We start from the raw sequence: 17,359 nt of genomic DNA, 5'->3' as shown, positions 1-17,359 counted from the left end.
ACCACGGAGGGCACTGAAGTTCCACAGAGGGTCTGGAAAAGGGCTTGGGTTTCTGGGGCCAGCCGCCTGGGCTGGAGCTCTGCCCTACCATTGACTAGTGGGGTGGCGGCGGGGCACCTTATCAGACCTTTTTTGAGCTCAGCTGTCTGTGGGTAGAACTGGAACATAACTGTACTCCCCGAAAAGATTCCTTGCAGCAATGAAGTGCGGCAATAGACGACTTTAGTTCCGATCCTCTGGACAGGGCTTGGTACCCGGTTGAAAGAATGCACAGGGTTCCCGGGCCTCCAGTAGCTGGGGAGGGCTGCACCTGGGTCTCTGCGGCATAGCCGCATAGCGGGGATGGCGCCACTCCTGGCCCAGTCTCCGCCCCTGCCTGCGATCCCGGTGCGCCCTGGCACTCAGTCCTCTCCCGCGCGGTCCGCAGGTCGGCGCTGCTGGGCAAGGTGCTGCGCATCGACGTGGACCGCAGGGAGCGCGGCGCGCCCTATGGCATCCCGCCCGACAACCCGTTCGCGGGCGACCCGGCCGCACGGCCTGAGGTCTACGCCCTGGGCGTGCGCAACATGTGGCGCTGCTCCTTCGACCGCGGCGACCCGGAGTCGGGCGCCGGCCGCGGGCGCCTCTTCTGCGGCGACGTGGGCCAGAACAAGTTCGAGGAGGTGGACCTGGTGGAGCGAGGCCGCAACTACGGCTGGCGCGCCCGCGAGGGTTTCGAGTGCTACGACCGCAAGCTGTGCGCCAACGCCTCCCTCGGTGACCGCCCGCGCCCCCGCGGACCCTGATCCGGGCCGCCAAACCCTCCCCTCGGCCGCGACGGGGACTCCCGCAAGGCCCGCGCCTGGTCCCAACCCCAGGCACCTCTTCATTTTGGATCGGTCCCCGCACCCACCCTACCCGGACTGTGCATGGAGACCACCTGTCCCCGAAGGAGACTCCCCGTGCCCTTGGGGCTCTCCCTGGCTCTTGCTTCCCCCTGGCCCTGGACCCCTGCAAATGCGCCCTTCCTACCGCACAAGCCGGTCTCTGTGAGCACCTCCCTTCCTTCCGCCTGCCATTGGGGGGGGGGGGGGGCGGGGCCCTGCTGACCTCCTGTCCCCTGTCCCGCAGCCTTGTTTTGGGGTGGGGCACCCATTTCACAGGCGGGGAAACAGACCTGGCAGGTGAACAGGCCTCCCAGGCTCACCCCAGGCCCTTTCCCCTTCTGCAGATGATGTGCTGCCGATCTTCGCCTACCCGCACAAGATGGGCAAGTCTGTCACAGGGGGCTACGTGTACCGGGGCTGCGAGTACCCCAATCTGAACGGCCTCTACATTTTCGGCGATTTCATGAGCGGGTAGGTGATCCACAGCCCTGAGTCCTGGTGGTTAGGGCCTCTGCTCCCTAGGACTATGATGAAGTGTGTGTGTGAGTGTGTATACGGTTGCACACCTGCCCTGACAGGAGCAGATGTGGGCCAACAGGTCGCCCCCTCAGTGGGTAGTTGAGAGTCACATCTGAGGAAATAAGCTCCCTGCTCCCCTGGCAGAGAACTGGGCCAAGATGAAGGCCTGGTTCATGGGGTTTGCTTAAGGGGGGGGGGGTACTTGGTCTTTCCCTCCCTCCTGAGACTCCTGGGCTCTGGGCTGCAGGCTCTTCTGATAGGCAGGGCAGAGCACCAGCAACCCCTTTACACCCAGGGTCACCTTGAACCTGGGGAAGACGGGACCTGTCGCTGCATTAAATGGGAGGAGCCCAGAGCCCTTCCCAGTCAACCCCAGCCAGGACTGCGGCAGGCGTTGGTCCAAGCCCCCTTGCCTAGCTGGGAAATTGAGAGCACAGAGGGCAGTGGCCTAGCCAAGGCGACTCTGCTGAGGAGAAGGGGAACCACGGCTGTTGTCCAGGCCCGACATTGTGGCCCATGGAGCCTCCTTCCCCTACTCCCATCCTCTAGGACAGTGCCACCCCCACCACTGAGACCTAACAGGTGTGGGGGGGATGAGTCACACCAAGGTGCATTTTAGAAGGGGAACGAACATAGCTCCTAAGCCGCCTCTGAGCCAGGCTCTGTCCTCAGTGGCACTCACGGAGACTTATGACCACCTTATTGTCCCACTGTACAGAGGAGAAAACTGAGAGCCAGAGCGGACCAGGGATGATTCTTAACCTGGCTTGTTGATGCTTAAACGTGCAACTGAGATGGCCTGGGTCCAACTCCTTCGGCTTATTTGGAGTCAATCTTGAGCCAGTTACTTGGCCTCTTTGTGCTTCAGTTTTCTCACCTATAGGAAGGAGTTGACAGTAGTACCCGCCATCTCAGGTTGTCCTAAGGACAGAATCCACTGGGCCATACACAGCACTTGGAAGTTAGTACAAACTCACAGACACATGGTGGCTCCGGATTCCCATCCTGGGGAGGACAGCTGAGTAGGTACCCGGGAGAGGAGATGCAGAAGCCTGAGGCTGGCGGGGACTTCTTGCTGCTGACCTTGTGCTCAGCCTGGAGCTGAGAAAGAACCCAGCCCTGGGCCCCGATGCTGGATCATTCTCCCAGTTCTTGGAGACTCCCTTCCTTGGCAACTCAGCTTTCCATCTGGAAAAGAATGAAGCTTTCATTTTTGTCCCCAGATCTTTCTCTCCCAAGTTTCGTAGCCACAGAAATTCAACTCATCTTGCCCACATTCCCAAGTCCCAGCTGGGTCAGGCATTATGCCAGGATCAGAGCAGCTGAGAGGAAGAGCATCTTGCACCCAAGCCAGGGACACCCTTGATCTGTAACATTGCAAACTCAGAGAGCCTGTGACCAGTGCTGGGAGCAGGCATAGTCAGGGAGGGCTTCCCAGAGGAGGCAATGTCTGAGCAGGGCCTGGAAGTTTGCATAGGTGACAGAAAAGCAGAAGAGGGAATTGGCACAAAATGAGCATGTTCCCAAGGTGGCCAAGTACCAGCTATCTGAAGTGCAGGCAGTGCCAAAGGATGCATACACCCTTGGGGGCAGCTTTGGTGGACATAAGTTCTCCGAAACACTGTGCCTTCATCTGGCCAGGGACTGCACTGACCTGATGGGCAGGAACCCAGCTGATCTTGTTCACCCCAGGGTCTCTCTGGTGGATGTCAGTGAAGACCACACCCAGCCCGCTTCATAGACACATACCTACCTGTGCAGCCGAACGGTGCCATGCGCGGAAGAGCCCACACTTTGCTCACTGCTCTCTCATCACCCTCCTGAAATTCTTCACAAGTTTTGGACAAAGGGACCCTACATGAATTTTGCACTGGATCCCACAAATTACATTTGGTCCTGGGTGCACGGATGAGTAGATAAGAGGAGAGAAGGATGGATAAGTGCTGGATAGATGGAGGGATTAGTAGATAAGAGGACATATGGATGGATGGTGATGGATGGGTGGAGGCTCAATGGAGGACTACATGGGTGAGCAGATAGGAGGACAGATGGCTGGATGGACTGATGGATGATGGACAGATGGGCGATGACTGGGTGGGTGGTGTGAGGCTTTCCTGTGCACCATGCCAGGCATGACCTCACCGCTCACAGCTCATCGTCCTCTGTAGGCGTCTGATGTCCCTCCGAGAAAATCCCGGAACAGGCCAGTGGCGGTACAGTGAGATCTGCATGGGCCGCGGCCAGACCTGCGCGTTCCCAGGCCTCATCAACAACTACTACCCACACATCATCTCCTTCGCAGAGGACGAGGCCGGTGGGTGTTTGGGAGGCCTCGCCATCCAGGCTGCCTGCGCTGGGACTGGGGTTCTGGCTCTAATGTGAGGGGCGGGGTCTCCGCCTGCAATGACCTGCCTGCAGGGGAGGGAGGCATTCAGTCCCTTTGGGCAAGTCGTCACCTCTCTGAGCTTCCACTTTCTCATCCCTCTTCCCTGCTCCCATCGGGGCAAGGCTGCTGGGAGGCTAGCGATGACAGGGGTCAGGGTCTGCAGGAAGGATCTGGAGTGTGGAAATGTAGGCAGGTGGAGGAAGTGTCTCCCAGGGACCTGCAGCCCTTGGCTCTCCATGGCCAATGTATTTGGACCCATCAGTGAAGCCACATTGGAACAGCACAGCTGTGTGTTAGCTGGTCCCACTCCAGGCTCTGTGTTTTCAATGCAGGGAAAGCCAGAGGGGGAAGGGAAGAAGAAGGGCCATGGAAACTGATCCTGCTCCAGTCTCCTGCCTTTGTCCTTGGACCCCTGACTATTCCATAACAAAAGACCAGGGGCCCCCAGCAGGCCCTGGTGGATGCTTTGTAGGGGTTTCTAGGCAACGCCACTGGGGCGGGGGAGTGCTTTGGAGGTGTGTCCCCTGCAGGGCCCAGTGCCAGAGTCCCCAGGGAGTCTGGGAAACCTTTGTTGAACCCACCTCCTCCACTCCCCCATTGAATCTGAATCTGAATTTCCAATAGGGCAGCCCCAGCCCCTGGAGGCCCCTGGGCCCCTGAAAACCCTTTCTTTTGGTCAGTAGGGGGTTAACGTATTTTAGAAGCCGGGGCCTCTCCCTCCCCACCTCCCTCACCCACAGACACAGGGCGGGGAGGAAGGTACAGTGCCCTGGGGCCCTCCCTCAGCCCTCAGAGATAGAGCCCAGGAGGAGGCGCCCAAGAGCCAGGAGCCTAGGGGCAGCTCTAGGTCCAGGGCCAGCCAGTGCTCCCAGCTCCCAGCTCTGCTCGCCCCTCCAGTACTCCTGACGCTTGACAGTTATAACCAAGGATGCCTGCTGGCCCAGTGGCCTCCAAGGACAGTCCATACTGCAGTATCAAGAGAGCAGTGTGGTCCTAGCTGGCCTTGGAAGCATGAGAGGGGTCCCTGTGTACACACCGTACGGGGACCCCGCTCACAGCTCTGGAGTCTGCCTGGTCCAACCCTGTCACTTCACACATGGGGAAACTGAGACTGACTCTTCACACCCAGTAATGGGGGTGGGCACTGTGGGGAGAGCAGGGCCTTAGGTTGGTCAGCCAGGTGAAGACGAGGAGGGGCATTCAGGCCAGGGGAGGGGACGGCATGTGGGGAACCCCCACCCGCACAGGTCCAAGTGTCAGTGTGAGGGCTGTGCAGAGAGAGGGACAGGGCTGCTCCCGAGTCTCTGTCCAGAAAGGGGCCAGAGGGGGGTGGAAGGCATGAGACTACACTGCATGTCCGTGGCTTCCCTTATGGACTCTGGAGGGCCATCCTGCCCCGGCCACCTGTTCCTGCAGGGGCATCATCCCCGGGAGGAGCTCTGCCCCTTGTCCCCACCTCCCTGATGGGCCATTGCTCCTGCAAGAGGGGCATCACGCAGACAGCGTCCTGCTCAGCACCCCCTGCCCATCGCAGCTGGGGCCACCCCTTACACAGGTACCCCTCAAGAGCACCCTAGGGATTCCTGCCCCTTGCCTTCTGACCCCACCTTTGTGCGCCCTCCCTGACTGTCCCTGTCTCCAGGGACGTGCTTTCCTCTAAGTATGTCTCAGCCTCTCCTTGGGGTGCCCCTTCCCCTCCTGCCCTGAGCCCTGGAGGAGCTCTCTGCTGTGCTTTTACAAGGACAGAGATCTTAGTGTGACTGAATTGTCATGTTAGGCCATGTGCAGCTTGTGCCAGGGTTCCCAGCCACGGTGGGTCCCACACTGGTGTGGGGTTGGGAGGGCAGACTGCTGCATGCTGGGTCTGGCTTAACCATTCACTAGCTGTGAGACTTTGACCTCTCTGAGCCTGTCTCCTCATTTGTAAGAGGGCAATAATGAGTCCCATCTCCTGGGCACGGGTGGGTCTGGCTGCAGGGATGAAGGTAGGACGGTCAGGGAACACTGAGGACAAATGTCACCTGAGAGCGAGACCAGCGCCAGGTGCTCAGAACTCAGACCTGTACCTTTTCACTGCCCTGAGAGCTGGAGGGGAAGGCCAGGATGGGGCTATCACGGAGTTGCCAGACAGAGGGCTTCCAAGTGGCCGGGCTGGGCGCACGCTAGACTCCTGACCATGCTTTCCGCCCTGCCCAGGAGGGCCTGCTCCCAGGACTCTTCAGTTCACAACAGGAACACGAATATCGATTTCTGGCTCTGCTCTCTCAGGAGCCCTGTGAGCTTGCCATTTAAGGATGGGGAGGCTGGGCTCACAAGGCAACACAGGCCCGCAGGTCCCTGGGAGGCCATCTGTGGGGAGCTGTGCCAGGGCTCTGTCCATGCCCAGAGGTGCGTGGTGTCGAACTTCAAGTCAGCCAGGGCCCGGGGCCGGGCAAGCCACCAGGAAGGAGCAGAAGCAGAGATCTGAGCAGGAGTGGGTGACCGATGGTGGTAGAGGCCCAGGGGCATGCCTGGACGCCTCTCCCAGCCTCAGTTCCCAGTTCTGGGGGCTGGCCATGAGGCTGCCCTCAAGGCTTGCTGAGGTAGGGTCAGTCCCCACCTGAGTGCCGCTGGGGGCAGAGGCAGGGCTGGCCCAACAGCGTCCTAGGTTGTCTGCTCACCTGTCACCTCGTTCTGTCCAAAGGGGAGCTGTACTTCATGTCCACGGCTGTGCCAAGTGCTACGGCTGCCCGCGGGGTCATCTACAAAGTCATCGACCCTTCCAGGTGAGTCTCTGTGCAAGATACCAACTGAGCTCCTACCGTCTGACGGAGTGCTTGCCTCTCTGACCTTCCCCAACTCCCAACGCGGGGAGAATTCATATCCCCATTTTTCAGATGAAGAAACTGAGGCCTAGAGAGAAGTGACTAATCAAGCTCAAACCACTCAGGAGGTGCAGGTCCAGGATTCAAAACGGGGTCTGTCTGTCTGGGTGCAGCTCTCTGCAGGTCGTGGGGAGTGGGGGATCAGGTTTGGGGCCCATGAGTGTAGTGACCTTGCCCAACCCCTCCCCTGTGTCTTTTCTCCTGTCTGGCATGCCCCTCATTCCTTGTTTCCCAGGCTGCTCCATCCCCAGCACTCTCCAGCCTCCAACTGGCCTCTGCGATGCCTCTCCCTGACCTCCTTGTCTCGATCTGACCCTGGCTTTTCTCCTGGAGCTACCAGCTAGAACTTGTTGGGGTTCTTCAAATCCTACCCCATTCCATCTCCATCTCTATCTGCTTCACTTCTAGGTGATTCTCCACTATGTTTTCCCCCCCTGTGATACTGGGGATTGAACCCAGGGATGCTCTACCACTGAGCTTTACCTCCAACCCTTTTTTAATTTCTATATTTATTTTGAGATAGGTTCTCACTAAGTTGCTGAGGCTGGCCTCTAACTTGTGATCCTCCTGCCTCAGCCTCCCAAGTGCTGGACTACAGGCATGGGCCACCACACCTGGCTTCAACTGCCCATCTTAAGGGGCAGAAGTGAGCACAAGGATTTAAAGTCATGTATGTGCCAGAGTCCCAGAGTGGCAAGACCTGGAGCTGGGTCCAGTGACTGGCTTGAGAGCCCTACCCTGACCTTGTGGCTTCACTGTGCTGTCCACAGGCCCTGGACCTCACTGCCTCCAGGCAACCCAAGCCTACTTGTCCCCCAAAGCCGCATCTAGTCTTCCTCACCTTGTGTCACACCAGGACTGTCTCCCACCTGTCTGTCTGGGAGTCTCCAGGACTGGATGTATCTTTTCACCCCTGGAAGTCAGCTCAGGCCCCAGGAATGGCACAGAGCAAGGACGTGGGCATTTAAAAAATTTTTGTTTTAGTTGTGGATGGACCTTTGTTTTATTTATTTCTGTGCGGCGCTGAGAATTGAAGGCAGTGCCTCACACGTTAGGCAAGCGCTCTGCCCCTGAGCCACAACCCAGCCCCAGACCTGGGCACCTTTGATGAGTGTCTTTCTGAAGCTGCTTCTCCGCCCTTAGACTTCTGCCTGTCCCCCAGCCTCCCTGCTGGTCCTTCCATTGAGCACCTGGAGTGACACCATGCAAGCTCACCCGCTCCCCGCAAAGCCCAAGGCTGCGCTCCAAGAATCTGCTGGGTGTTTGGCAGAGCCTGGGGGAACCCTGATGTGTCTAGTTACCCTAAACTTTGGGACATACTAGGTATGGAAAAGTCTCGAAACATCCAGTGCATCTAAACATTATTTTTTTAAAACTTGGAGTCCTTTTAGATTTATAAAGAAGTTGCAAAGTTTCCTGTGTGCCCCTGGCACAGTGCACCCTTCTGCATCTTACCGGGTCCTTGAACGTGAACATATACGCTATTACTGAGCCGCCTTGACACATCACGAACTCTACGGGCTTTTTAAAGGATTTTTCCAGTTGTTCCCTCATGTCCATTTTTGATTCCAGGATCCCGAATTCCATTTAGTCATCTTTTTTCCTTAGCTTCTGGTCTCTGGTCTGTGACATTGTCTCACAAATATATTATTTAATGACATTTTTTTTTTTTTTTTTAAATCAAGAAAAACAGCAATCCTCCTCCCTCCCTCCCCGGTTCTCATTTCCCTGAGGTCATTTCCAACTGGTGGTGCCAGGATTTAGGTCCCCACATCTGGACACAAGCAAACTTTACATTCTTCATTCATTTGCTCCCTCTTTTGTGTAAACCTTTCCACGTTGCAACATCACCCTCAAAAAGATGGTTTTAATGGCTGGTCATTTTCTGCTGAGTCACTGAGCCATAATTGCCTTACCAACTCCTTGGAATTTGAGGTCAATTCCAATTTTTTTTAACAGAATGCTTCTCTAAGGAAATGTCACATATATTAAGTGTCTAATTCTTGCCAGATGTTGCCTGGAAGGCATCATCTCCTCTGGTTTTTGCAACACCCTCTCATTCTTGGCTCATTGTCCCTGAGTGGAGAGAGAGTGAACCTGATGAGACCAGTAGCTTCTCCAGCTCAAGGTCCAAGGGTCAGGAGGAGCCCAGAGGGGTAGACTCCTCTCTTCCTCCCTGACTCTCCTCCCTTTCATTTTTCTCTTTTGGAATAAATATTTTGTTGCTGTTGTTGTTTGGTTTTGGGGATTGAACCCTTGGGGCTCTACTACTTGGCTACATTTCCAGCCCTTTTTATTTTTGCTAAGTTGCCCAGGCTGGCCTCGAACTCGGAATCCTCCTGCCTCAGCCTCCTGAGTTGCTGAGATTACAGGTGTACTCCTGCCTCCCACACAGACTCCAGAGGGGTCCGGCACTGAACATTTGGAAAATGAAGAACCAGGAATGGAGGGGTGGGGTCATGTCACCTCTCACTGCCCAAACATAACAATTGTAGCATTTGGGGGCTTATCGCCTATCCTTTTGCATAACAGATTTAAAATATAATTTCCTCAAGGAACAAAACCCCAGCTGGGCCTGACTGAAGCACATGTACACAACCTAGAGGGAAGCCCTGCCGCTCCTCCAGCTTCCAGAAGAGAAGCAAAGAGAAGCGTGTGTGCCTAGCTGCGTTTCTTCAGCCCCGGGGGAGCAGGCCCATGGCCTTCTGCCCAGCCTGTCTGGAGGCCTCTCACGTGGCTGCTTCCCACCCCGTGCTGACGGGACCCTATTGAAGTCCTTGGCCCACGTGGGGCACTCTGGGAATGGGGTCGGTACCCTTCAAAGAATACAGGGTCGGTACCCTTCAAAGAATCACAGACCAACAGCCAAAAACTAATTAAAATGGAATTCCGTTCCTTCCTTGTGCCCCTGAAGGATGTAAAAGGAGCCCAGTTCATACCCTGGCAACCTGGCACACAGTTCCCTTGCAGTTCTCCCCAGCCCAGGCCCTGGGCTCCCACGCAGGCTTGCTTCCCACCTCCTCCCTGCCATAGCCTTTAGCCTTGACCTTTCCCAGGTTCCCAGGCAGGCTGGGCATCACCAGACATCCAGGAAGCAGAGGCTAGAGAGACCATCCTCAAAGACTAGGGGTTGAAGGGCCAGGGTAAGGTGCAAGAATAGGGCACAGTTTCAGGTGTCAGACTGGCAGGGTGGGGAGGAGAAAGACTGGCATTTCCCCAGCGGAGGACGAGGCATGGAGCCCACCCTCTGACTCCAGAGAGGCACAGAGGGAGCCTCGGGCATCACCTAGTGCTCCGCAGGTAGAGAACGGGCAGGCACCAGTGGGCTGCCGTAGTGCCGGTGTCCTGGGGCTGGGCCCTTAGAACCCTGGGAGCCTGGAGGGTACCAGAATGCTGCAGGGCACACAGTAGGTGCTCAATAACTGGCCACCAGTCACTGCTGTTCCTGTCCACACCTGCATGGCCCTTGCCTCCCTGCCTCCACATGAGAAGGGCTGGTGTCAGGTGGACATGCTCAAGGTGAGTTACCAGGGTGGGACCTCATGACTTCCTGTGTGTCGTTGGCAGACGGGCACCACCTGGCAAGTGTCAGATCCATCCTGCCCACGTGAAGGTGAGGAGCCGCCTCATCCCCTTTGTGCCCAAAGAAAGTAAGTGCCCACTGACGCGTTCACTGTGGGGGAGGGGAGCTCCTGCAGCCTGCACTCTGTGGACCCCCAAGTCAGATGTTGGGGGCCCTCGGTAGGATCTAGAGGTCCTTCCTTGGCCCCTGTGCCTAGCAGCTTGCCTGGCACACTTCAGACACTCAGTTAAAGTGGGAGGGGCTTTAAAGTGAGTCTGCTGGACTGGCCACTCCTTAGACCAGGCCCCAGACTACAGGTAGGTGGTGCCAAGGGGCTGCGGGCCTCAGGAAGGACACAGCAAGGCATAGCTGTGCCAGGCAGGGTATGCTCAGAGTGCACCAGAAGGACACAGAGAAGGACACCTGTGTGTGAGCAGGGAAGACTGAATGAAGTTACTGGGGGCGGGACATTCACGCTGGGCTTTCTGAGCTGGTTCCATTTTGACTGGTGGCGGGGGGAGCAAACCCCATGGCTTGAGGGCCAGGAGAGGTGGTGAAGGACTGAGAGTCAGGCTCTGTGAAAGAGCGTGCCGCTGTCCAGGAGAAGCAGGAAATCTGCCTGGCCATCCATCCATCCATCCACCTGGCCCTTGCGGCTATGTGCTCTGCGGGCACTGACGTGGCACTGCTCCTTGCCTTCTCAGATTAAAATTTGAAAGTGAAAATTACAAGGACTGCTCTGCCACCAAAGGGATATCAGCAGACCAGGAGCTGCCAGCAGGGTGCCAGTGCAGGCCGAGTGGCAGGCAGTAAGCAGGGCAGGCAGCGGTGCTGGAGCAGAGGAGGCTGTGGGAGGGAGGAGCCCAGTGGTTCCAGCTGCAGTTGACCTGGACCTTGGCAGGTTTGTCATTCACTCCTTCAGCAGTTTCTGGCACTGTGTCAGTCACCCGCTCTGTGCTGGGTGCTGACCACAGGAGGAAGTCAGACCAGGTCCTGTCCTGGCTAGGACAGACAGAAGTCGTTTAGAGTCCAGCACAGAGTGTGTTCCAGATCCTGTGGGGACCTGCACAGGGCAGTATGGGACAGGCCTTAGGGATAGGGGAACCTGGAGAGAAAAGTGAGAGGTGCTAAGGGGGCGGCGGGATTGGGGAGAATCTAGACGGAGCAGCAAGAGCCTCAAAGAGAGGAGTGGGTGGCGCAGACCCGGAGCAGAGCACCTTGCTCAGGTCATGGTGCTTGGGGCCTGGGGCCTGCACTTGTCCTTGTTTGGAGAGGCACTTTCTCAGCACCGCCACTCCCCCCAGCGAATTTAGCTGTGGGACTAGCTGAAGTGGGATGGGTTAAAAGGGTTAAAGGGACTTGCCCTGGTGGCCCCATCCCCCGCCCCCGTAGTAACTGTTAGTCTGGTGTTCAGCCCTCTTCTGATGGCTGTCACAGAGGGCAGTGCCCACTGCTTGGCTCTGCCCCTGCAGGGGGTAGGGCTAAACAGAGCACAGTGTCTGATGTACAGTGAGGTTTATTCCTGCAGCCATCCTGGGCCAAATATGTCTCACGTCCTTTAGGGACAAAGAGAATCACCCACCTCAGTCCCTCAAAGACCTATCAGGTCCAGGCCCTGCGACGGGGTGGATGTTCCTGCTCTGACCCCTCTGCCCCAGGTCTGATCTGTGTGAGCTCAGCCACACACCGAGAGCGCCCAGCCAGCCTTCTGTGACAGTGGCAGGCCAGCAGCCATAGGCACCTGGAGGAGAGATTCAGCCTGATCAGAGGGTCCTGTGTGGCTCCAGTTCCCATCCTGCTGGCCACCACGGCTTTAGACCCTCAGAAGTTCATGCCCATTGGTGGCTTCAGCTTCCCCACCCTATAAAAACCGAGGACTGGAAGCAACAAGGGTCCTTGCTCTTAGGAACCCCCACCCCCAGCATTGCTACCCTCCCGCCAGCTCAGAGGTTCCCGCGTGGGTACCTGCAGGAGGGCAGGGCTGGGGTGGGGAGACCCAGTGGCAGACTGTCACAAAACAACTCCCAGGATTGGCTGCTGAATGGCTGAAGAAGCATCTAGCACCCTTTGGGACCAGTATGACCCAGGAAGCGACCCTGGTGCCTTCAGAAGCGCCCTATGGTCGGGAGCTGAGTGGGGGACAGAAGAGGACATCCTTCCCTGGGTTCACCTTCTTGCAAGTGGAGGCAGCCGGGTGGGAGATGAGGCTGGTTGGGGCCCCTCTGACCGTGTGCCCTTCCTCTGCTCAGAGTTCATCCGGACGCCAGAGAGCACCCCACGGCCCACAGTGCGCGCGCCCACCAAGGCGCCCCGCAGGACCCGCCCCACCCCGCGGCCAGCCCGGCCCACCCGGCGGCCAGGGGGCAGGAGGGGCGGAGGACGGCGACGGGGGCGACCGAGCACCGCGGAGCCGGCGCCCTCCAATGGCGCAGTGCGCCTGGTGCGACCCGCAGGACTGAGCCCCGGCAGAGGACGCGTGGAGGTGTTCGCGGAGGGACGCTGGGGCACCGTGTGCGACGACGCCTGGGATACCAAGGCCGCCTCGGTTGTGTGTCGCCAGCTAGGCTTCGCGCATGCAGTGCGCGCCGTAAAGCGGGCGGAGTTCGGTGAGGGCCGCACACTGCCCATCCTGCTGGACGACGTGCGCTGCGTGGGCAGCGAGCGCAGCCTGCTCGAGTGCGCGCACGCCGGTGTGGGCACGCACAACTGCGGGCACCAGGAGGACGCCGGCGTCGTGTGCAGCCACGAAGACCCCGACTCATAGCCGAGCCTTGGCTACCCGGCCTGGCCTTTCCATCTTGCGTGGAGCCTGGCAGGCAGCCCAGGGTGCGCATGGTTATGCCATCTAATGGTGGCGGGTGGAGTGAGTGTGGCCTAAGAGGTGGCCTATCCGCATAGCTGTCCTGTCGGACACACGGGTCTGTGTGTCCCTGGCCATGTGTCTTCTGCAGCCTAATGCTGCTGTGTTGGAACAGCATGGTCTCTGCCAGTGTGTGGTCCTGGGTCAAGAAGAGCTCTTTTTCACTTCAAGAATTCCAGCTAGCCCTGAGGACAGAGGACAACCATCCTTCAAGGGCAGATAAGGTCTCTGACTGCATTAATGGAGGCCCAACTGAAAGACTGAGGAAGAGGACCTGCCGCGTGAAGTGCAGCTGCAGAAGGTGCCAGACCAGCTGAAGCCGGGACCAAGGAATGTGGTCCAGAGAGCATGGCCTGGTGGCCCAGCAGTCCAAGGCACTGGGGAGAGCAGGATGCATCCTATGGGGCAAAAAGAAGCTGCTCAGATGGACAGATCCAGGGTGTCCTGTGGCCCCGACATCCCATGAGAGGGTCAGCCTGCCTAGGAGGAAGTGAGTACCCATCTCAGGAAATGGCTGGCCAGGGGGCACTGGAGGACCTCTGAGGCATGGAGCTGGAGAAGTCCCCTGGTCATCTCCACCTCACTGTCATGCTGACTGCCTGCAGGTGTTCTGGGGAAAGTTCCTGTCCTCCTCCAGCCCTGAAGCCAGATCTTCTCCTGCTCCTGGGACAGAGTCCACTGCCCCCAGCCTCTCCAAGCACCTGGGCCCCAGTGAGTGGGTGGGCCTGTTCTACTTCCTACAGGGTCCTCGGGACCATCAGGCCCCTCTGTCATCTCCATCCCCACCCCTGCTCGGAAACCCCAGGGAACTGCTTTCTTTAGCCCCACCCAGGGGCCAGTGAGACTGCCCAGAGTTTGTCACCAGGGCTATGCCAACAATGTGACTGTTTGCAGAGCCCCCTTTAGCCTCTTCTCTGATCCTGACTGCCAGGGAGCTCAGGTGCAGGGTGAGGGGCAGAGGCAGGGGGTGGCTGGCCACCTTCCTCTTCCTCCACAGGCTATTCCCTTGCCCACTGAGGGCCTCAGCTCTGTGCTGTGCTAGGTCTACGGAGGGGAGCTAAGGACTCGGGGCTCGGTCTCTGAGGGGGCTCTAGGGTGGGGGGATAAAAGCGGATGAGTCATTAGGACAGGATGTGGCCCATGCTGGGGGTAGTGGTGAGGGGTCTGGGTGACACACTCCAACCCATCCTTGTATGAGGCAGCGGCGCCAGAGAAGAGCCATATCTGCACCCAGTTTTACATTAAGCAGGCTCTGGGGTGGTGTGCCAGCTGAGGAACTGGCACAGGCACAGGGCTGGCAGCAGCTGTGGCTGCCCATTGAAGCTTAGGTAGAACTGGGCTGCAGAGGAACCAAAACATGTGTGTAAGAGTGTTGCTGGGGACTGACCCCAGGACCTTGTCCCTGCTCAGCAAGTACTCTAGAATTGAGTTGCATCCCCAGCCTTTTTAAAAACATTTTTATTTTGAGGCAGGGTCTTGCTGAGTTGCAGAGGCTGGCCTTGAACTTGCAATCCTCCTTCCTCAGCTTCCCAAGTTGCTGGGTCTAGAGGTGTGAGCCATTGTGTCCACCCAAGCTGCAACTCTGAGGTCAGGAGTTCTCTGGAGTGAAAGGGCTTAGTGAGCTGTTACAGAGATGAAGGACAGAAGGAGGAAAGACCAGGCCCAGGGCGGTGTGCGCCGTGGTGGCAAGGCTGGGTAGAGGATGTCGCTGCCCTGGGAGGGAGTGTTCTGGTAACGCACCCAGGAGCGGCACAGGTGTGAACACTGAGCTTCTGTTGGCTGTTGACCAAGGGGGGTAAGCGGGTGGGTGGGCCTTGGTGGTCGGTGCATTAGGCACAGTGCCTGGTAAGTTGGGATTGGTGGAGACTAATAGTAGAGAAAGTTCTCTCCTCATTGACTGAGGTGGATCCTGGTGTTCAGAGACTGGGGTCAGAGCCACACTCCCAGATGGTTTACTGACTCACTTCCTGTCTCCTCTCTAGTCCATCTTCCTGCCCTTATTAATTTAATGTAGGACCTCAGAATTTTCCTCTTGTCACCCTCTTGGACTCTTCATACCTCTGTGCTAAGTGGGGTTGGCGAGGACTCAGGACCTTAGGTCTCGTCTGACCCTGTTGAGCTGTCTCCGTGTGGGGCTGCCATTCGCCCGGCTGTGGAGTGGGGCCCGTGAGCGGGGCCTGGTTCTGGGGACGGCACAGCAGGGCTTACCTCGTCCTCAGGACAGCCATCTTCTTCTCCTTTGTCACGTGAGGGGAAACCAAGGCGCGTGGGGATTACATACCTTAGCCGAGGGTGCATGGCGGGGGGAAGAGAGACCAAGACGGCTGAGGCCAGATGGGCTGCAGAGCTTGCTGCAGGGCTCAGATGCCACTGTGTCTGCAGAGAGGGGTATGCAGGCCGGTGTGGCTGCGGCCTGGCTGGGCAGCAGTTGATGGCACCCCTGTGTGCCCCTCCTGCCCAGGGGCCGAGTGCCACTCTCCTCCTGAGAAGGAGGTTGGCGGCCGCTGTTCCTTGAGTGGTGACGGGGGATGGCTGTCGCCCGTACCAGGAGCTGCTCTCCAAGGTGTGCGGTTCAGTCACTCCTTCAACATCAAGTAGCAGTCAAGGCAGGTGCTATGATCACGCCTCCCGGCACCTTACAAGTGTAGAAACGAGGGTCCAGAGAGGCTATTTCTTGCCGAATGTAACACAGCCATTAGCCAATTTGAATGCAGGCAGTCCACCCTGGAGCCCCAGCTGTGGCTATCCTTCTGTGCTCTTTGGGGCATTAAATTCCAGCCATCCGCCCTCTGGGCCCTGTGGTCGTGCAGATAAGAACACCAGTCCAGGGGACACCACCTGCTGTGGAGCGGAGTTCAGGACTTTGGCTTGGGCATGTCTGTCTTCCTTGGGGTCTCTCAGGGCACACGGCTCCCCCTTCTCCCTACCAGTTTCCATCCTTAGCACCCCACCCCAATGCGGCCTCCTGTCAGCAGCCCTGCTCAGGCTCCTCGAGAGAGGCCGCCCCTGCCCAGTGTCCCACACTGCTCTGTGTTGGACGCTCGGGGCCAATGCTGCCATGTGCTGCAGTGGAACTCAGCATCCAGGACCGTGCCAGAGCGTCAGCCTGCAGTAACGCCCCCTCGGGCCCCTACTGAGCCTCGCTTGCACTTTGTCCACCTGCGCCCATCTGCACCCAGCTGGGTCAGGGCCCCTTCCTCTGACAGTAGGAAAAGCCCTCTGTCCCTTCAACAGCCACGTGAATGGCTGAAGCCTAGTCAAGGGAGTGTATGTCTCCAACTTCCCCAAGGTACCCCTGCGTTTATACCTTGCAAATGTTTGGCCTGTGTGACCTTAGGGCAGTCACTTAACCTCTCTGAGCCTCCTGGAAAACAGACATTATTAGCAGGATTACTGTACCAAAAAACAAAACAAAACAAAAAAAAGTGGTAACATTGCAAATGTGCCCAGCACATTCCTGGTGGCTTCCTGGATAGAGAGCTCTGGCCCAGGCTGGTGATATCTATGCTGGCAGCTTCCAGCTGTGCAAGACTGAGTGGGGCTGGGCATACTGTCCTGAGAGACCAGCACTGGACTGGTACGGGAAGAAATCCTCCAAGTGGGGGGAAACGAGCCCCTTCAGAATGACGTGGAGAACCCAGGTCTTCTCGTTGGGGCCTGTGCTTGCTCTCCCTCCCCTGCTGAGGACTAGCTCTTATGAAGCACTGGCTGCAGCCATATGCCTCAAGCATGTTGGCTCGTTTCATCTTGACAGCGGTCCCTCAGGCCACCCCCAACATCACAGTCCCCTTTTCCATCCCAGAGTGGTTATGTAACTGGCCTCCAGGGCTTCCAGGGCAGTTTTGAATGGAGGCTGGCTCTCCCAGGGTCTGGTCCTCCTCCTTCCCTGGGCTCCTGCCCCTCTGCCTGAGAGGCACCCAAGTAGGGCAGCCACTTCAGAGCCACCCTGCTGCATCTCCTCCAGAGGTTCCCGCTGGGAAACCACCCCCTTTATGGCAGGTCTACACTGGTGGTTTGTTTCCCCTGCAGGGCTGCTTAAAACACAGGGGGCTGGGTGCCAACACAGTTCCAGGTCGGGGAAGGGCTGAGGGTGTGCAGTTCTAACAAGTTCCTGGGTGATGCCTAGGGGCCAGACTTTGAGAATCAGTGTGTTGCTTGTGCCTTCCAGTAAAGCATAATGTGAGCCACAGGGGCAACCAAAAGTTTTCTAGTAACCATATTAAAAAGTCAGAAGACACAGGTGAAATTAATAACATTTCATTGAAGCAACATTCAAATTACTATCATTTTAATAGGTAATCA

The 17,359-nt window shown here is 57.7% G+C and overlaps 1 protein-coding gene across 3 annotated transcripts in view; it reads left to right on the top strand.

Annotated features, from left to right (window-relative positions):
* The window catches only part of HHIPL1 (HHIP like 1), a 30,651-nt gene that overhangs the window by 11,273 nt on the left and 2,019 nt on the right, over positions 1-17,359 (top strand). For 2 of the 3 annotated variants that reach the window (XM_079128949.1, XM_079128950.1), the window contains exons 4-9: positions 428-756; positions 1,211-1,337; positions 3,554-3,699; positions 6,455-6,536; positions 10,203-10,285; positions 12,447-15,574. In XM_079128949.1, the coding sequence (XP_078985075.1) occupies positions 428-756; positions 1,211-1,337; positions 3,554-3,699; positions 6,455-6,536; positions 10,203-10,285; positions 12,447-12,961 (1,282 nt within the window). In that variant the 3' untranslated portion in view covers positions 12,962-15,574. Of the gene's footprint in view, positions 1-427; positions 757-1,210; positions 1,338-3,553; positions 3,700-6,454; positions 6,537-10,202; positions 10,286-12,446; positions 15,575-17,359 lie in introns of those variants that run through there. The other variant, XR_013762132.1, reaches the window with a different exon arrangement.

The sequence above is a fragment of the Sciurus vulgaris genome, assembly GCF_902686455.1.
Source record: "Sciurus vulgaris genome assembly, chromosome: 2".
NCBI classification, from domain to species: Eukaryota; Metazoa; Chordata; class Mammalia; order Rodentia; family Sciuridae; genus Sciurus; species Sciurus vulgaris.
The sequence above is the reverse complement of the archived record's forward strand: the minus strand, read 5'-3'. Positions and strand labels throughout refer to the sequence as shown.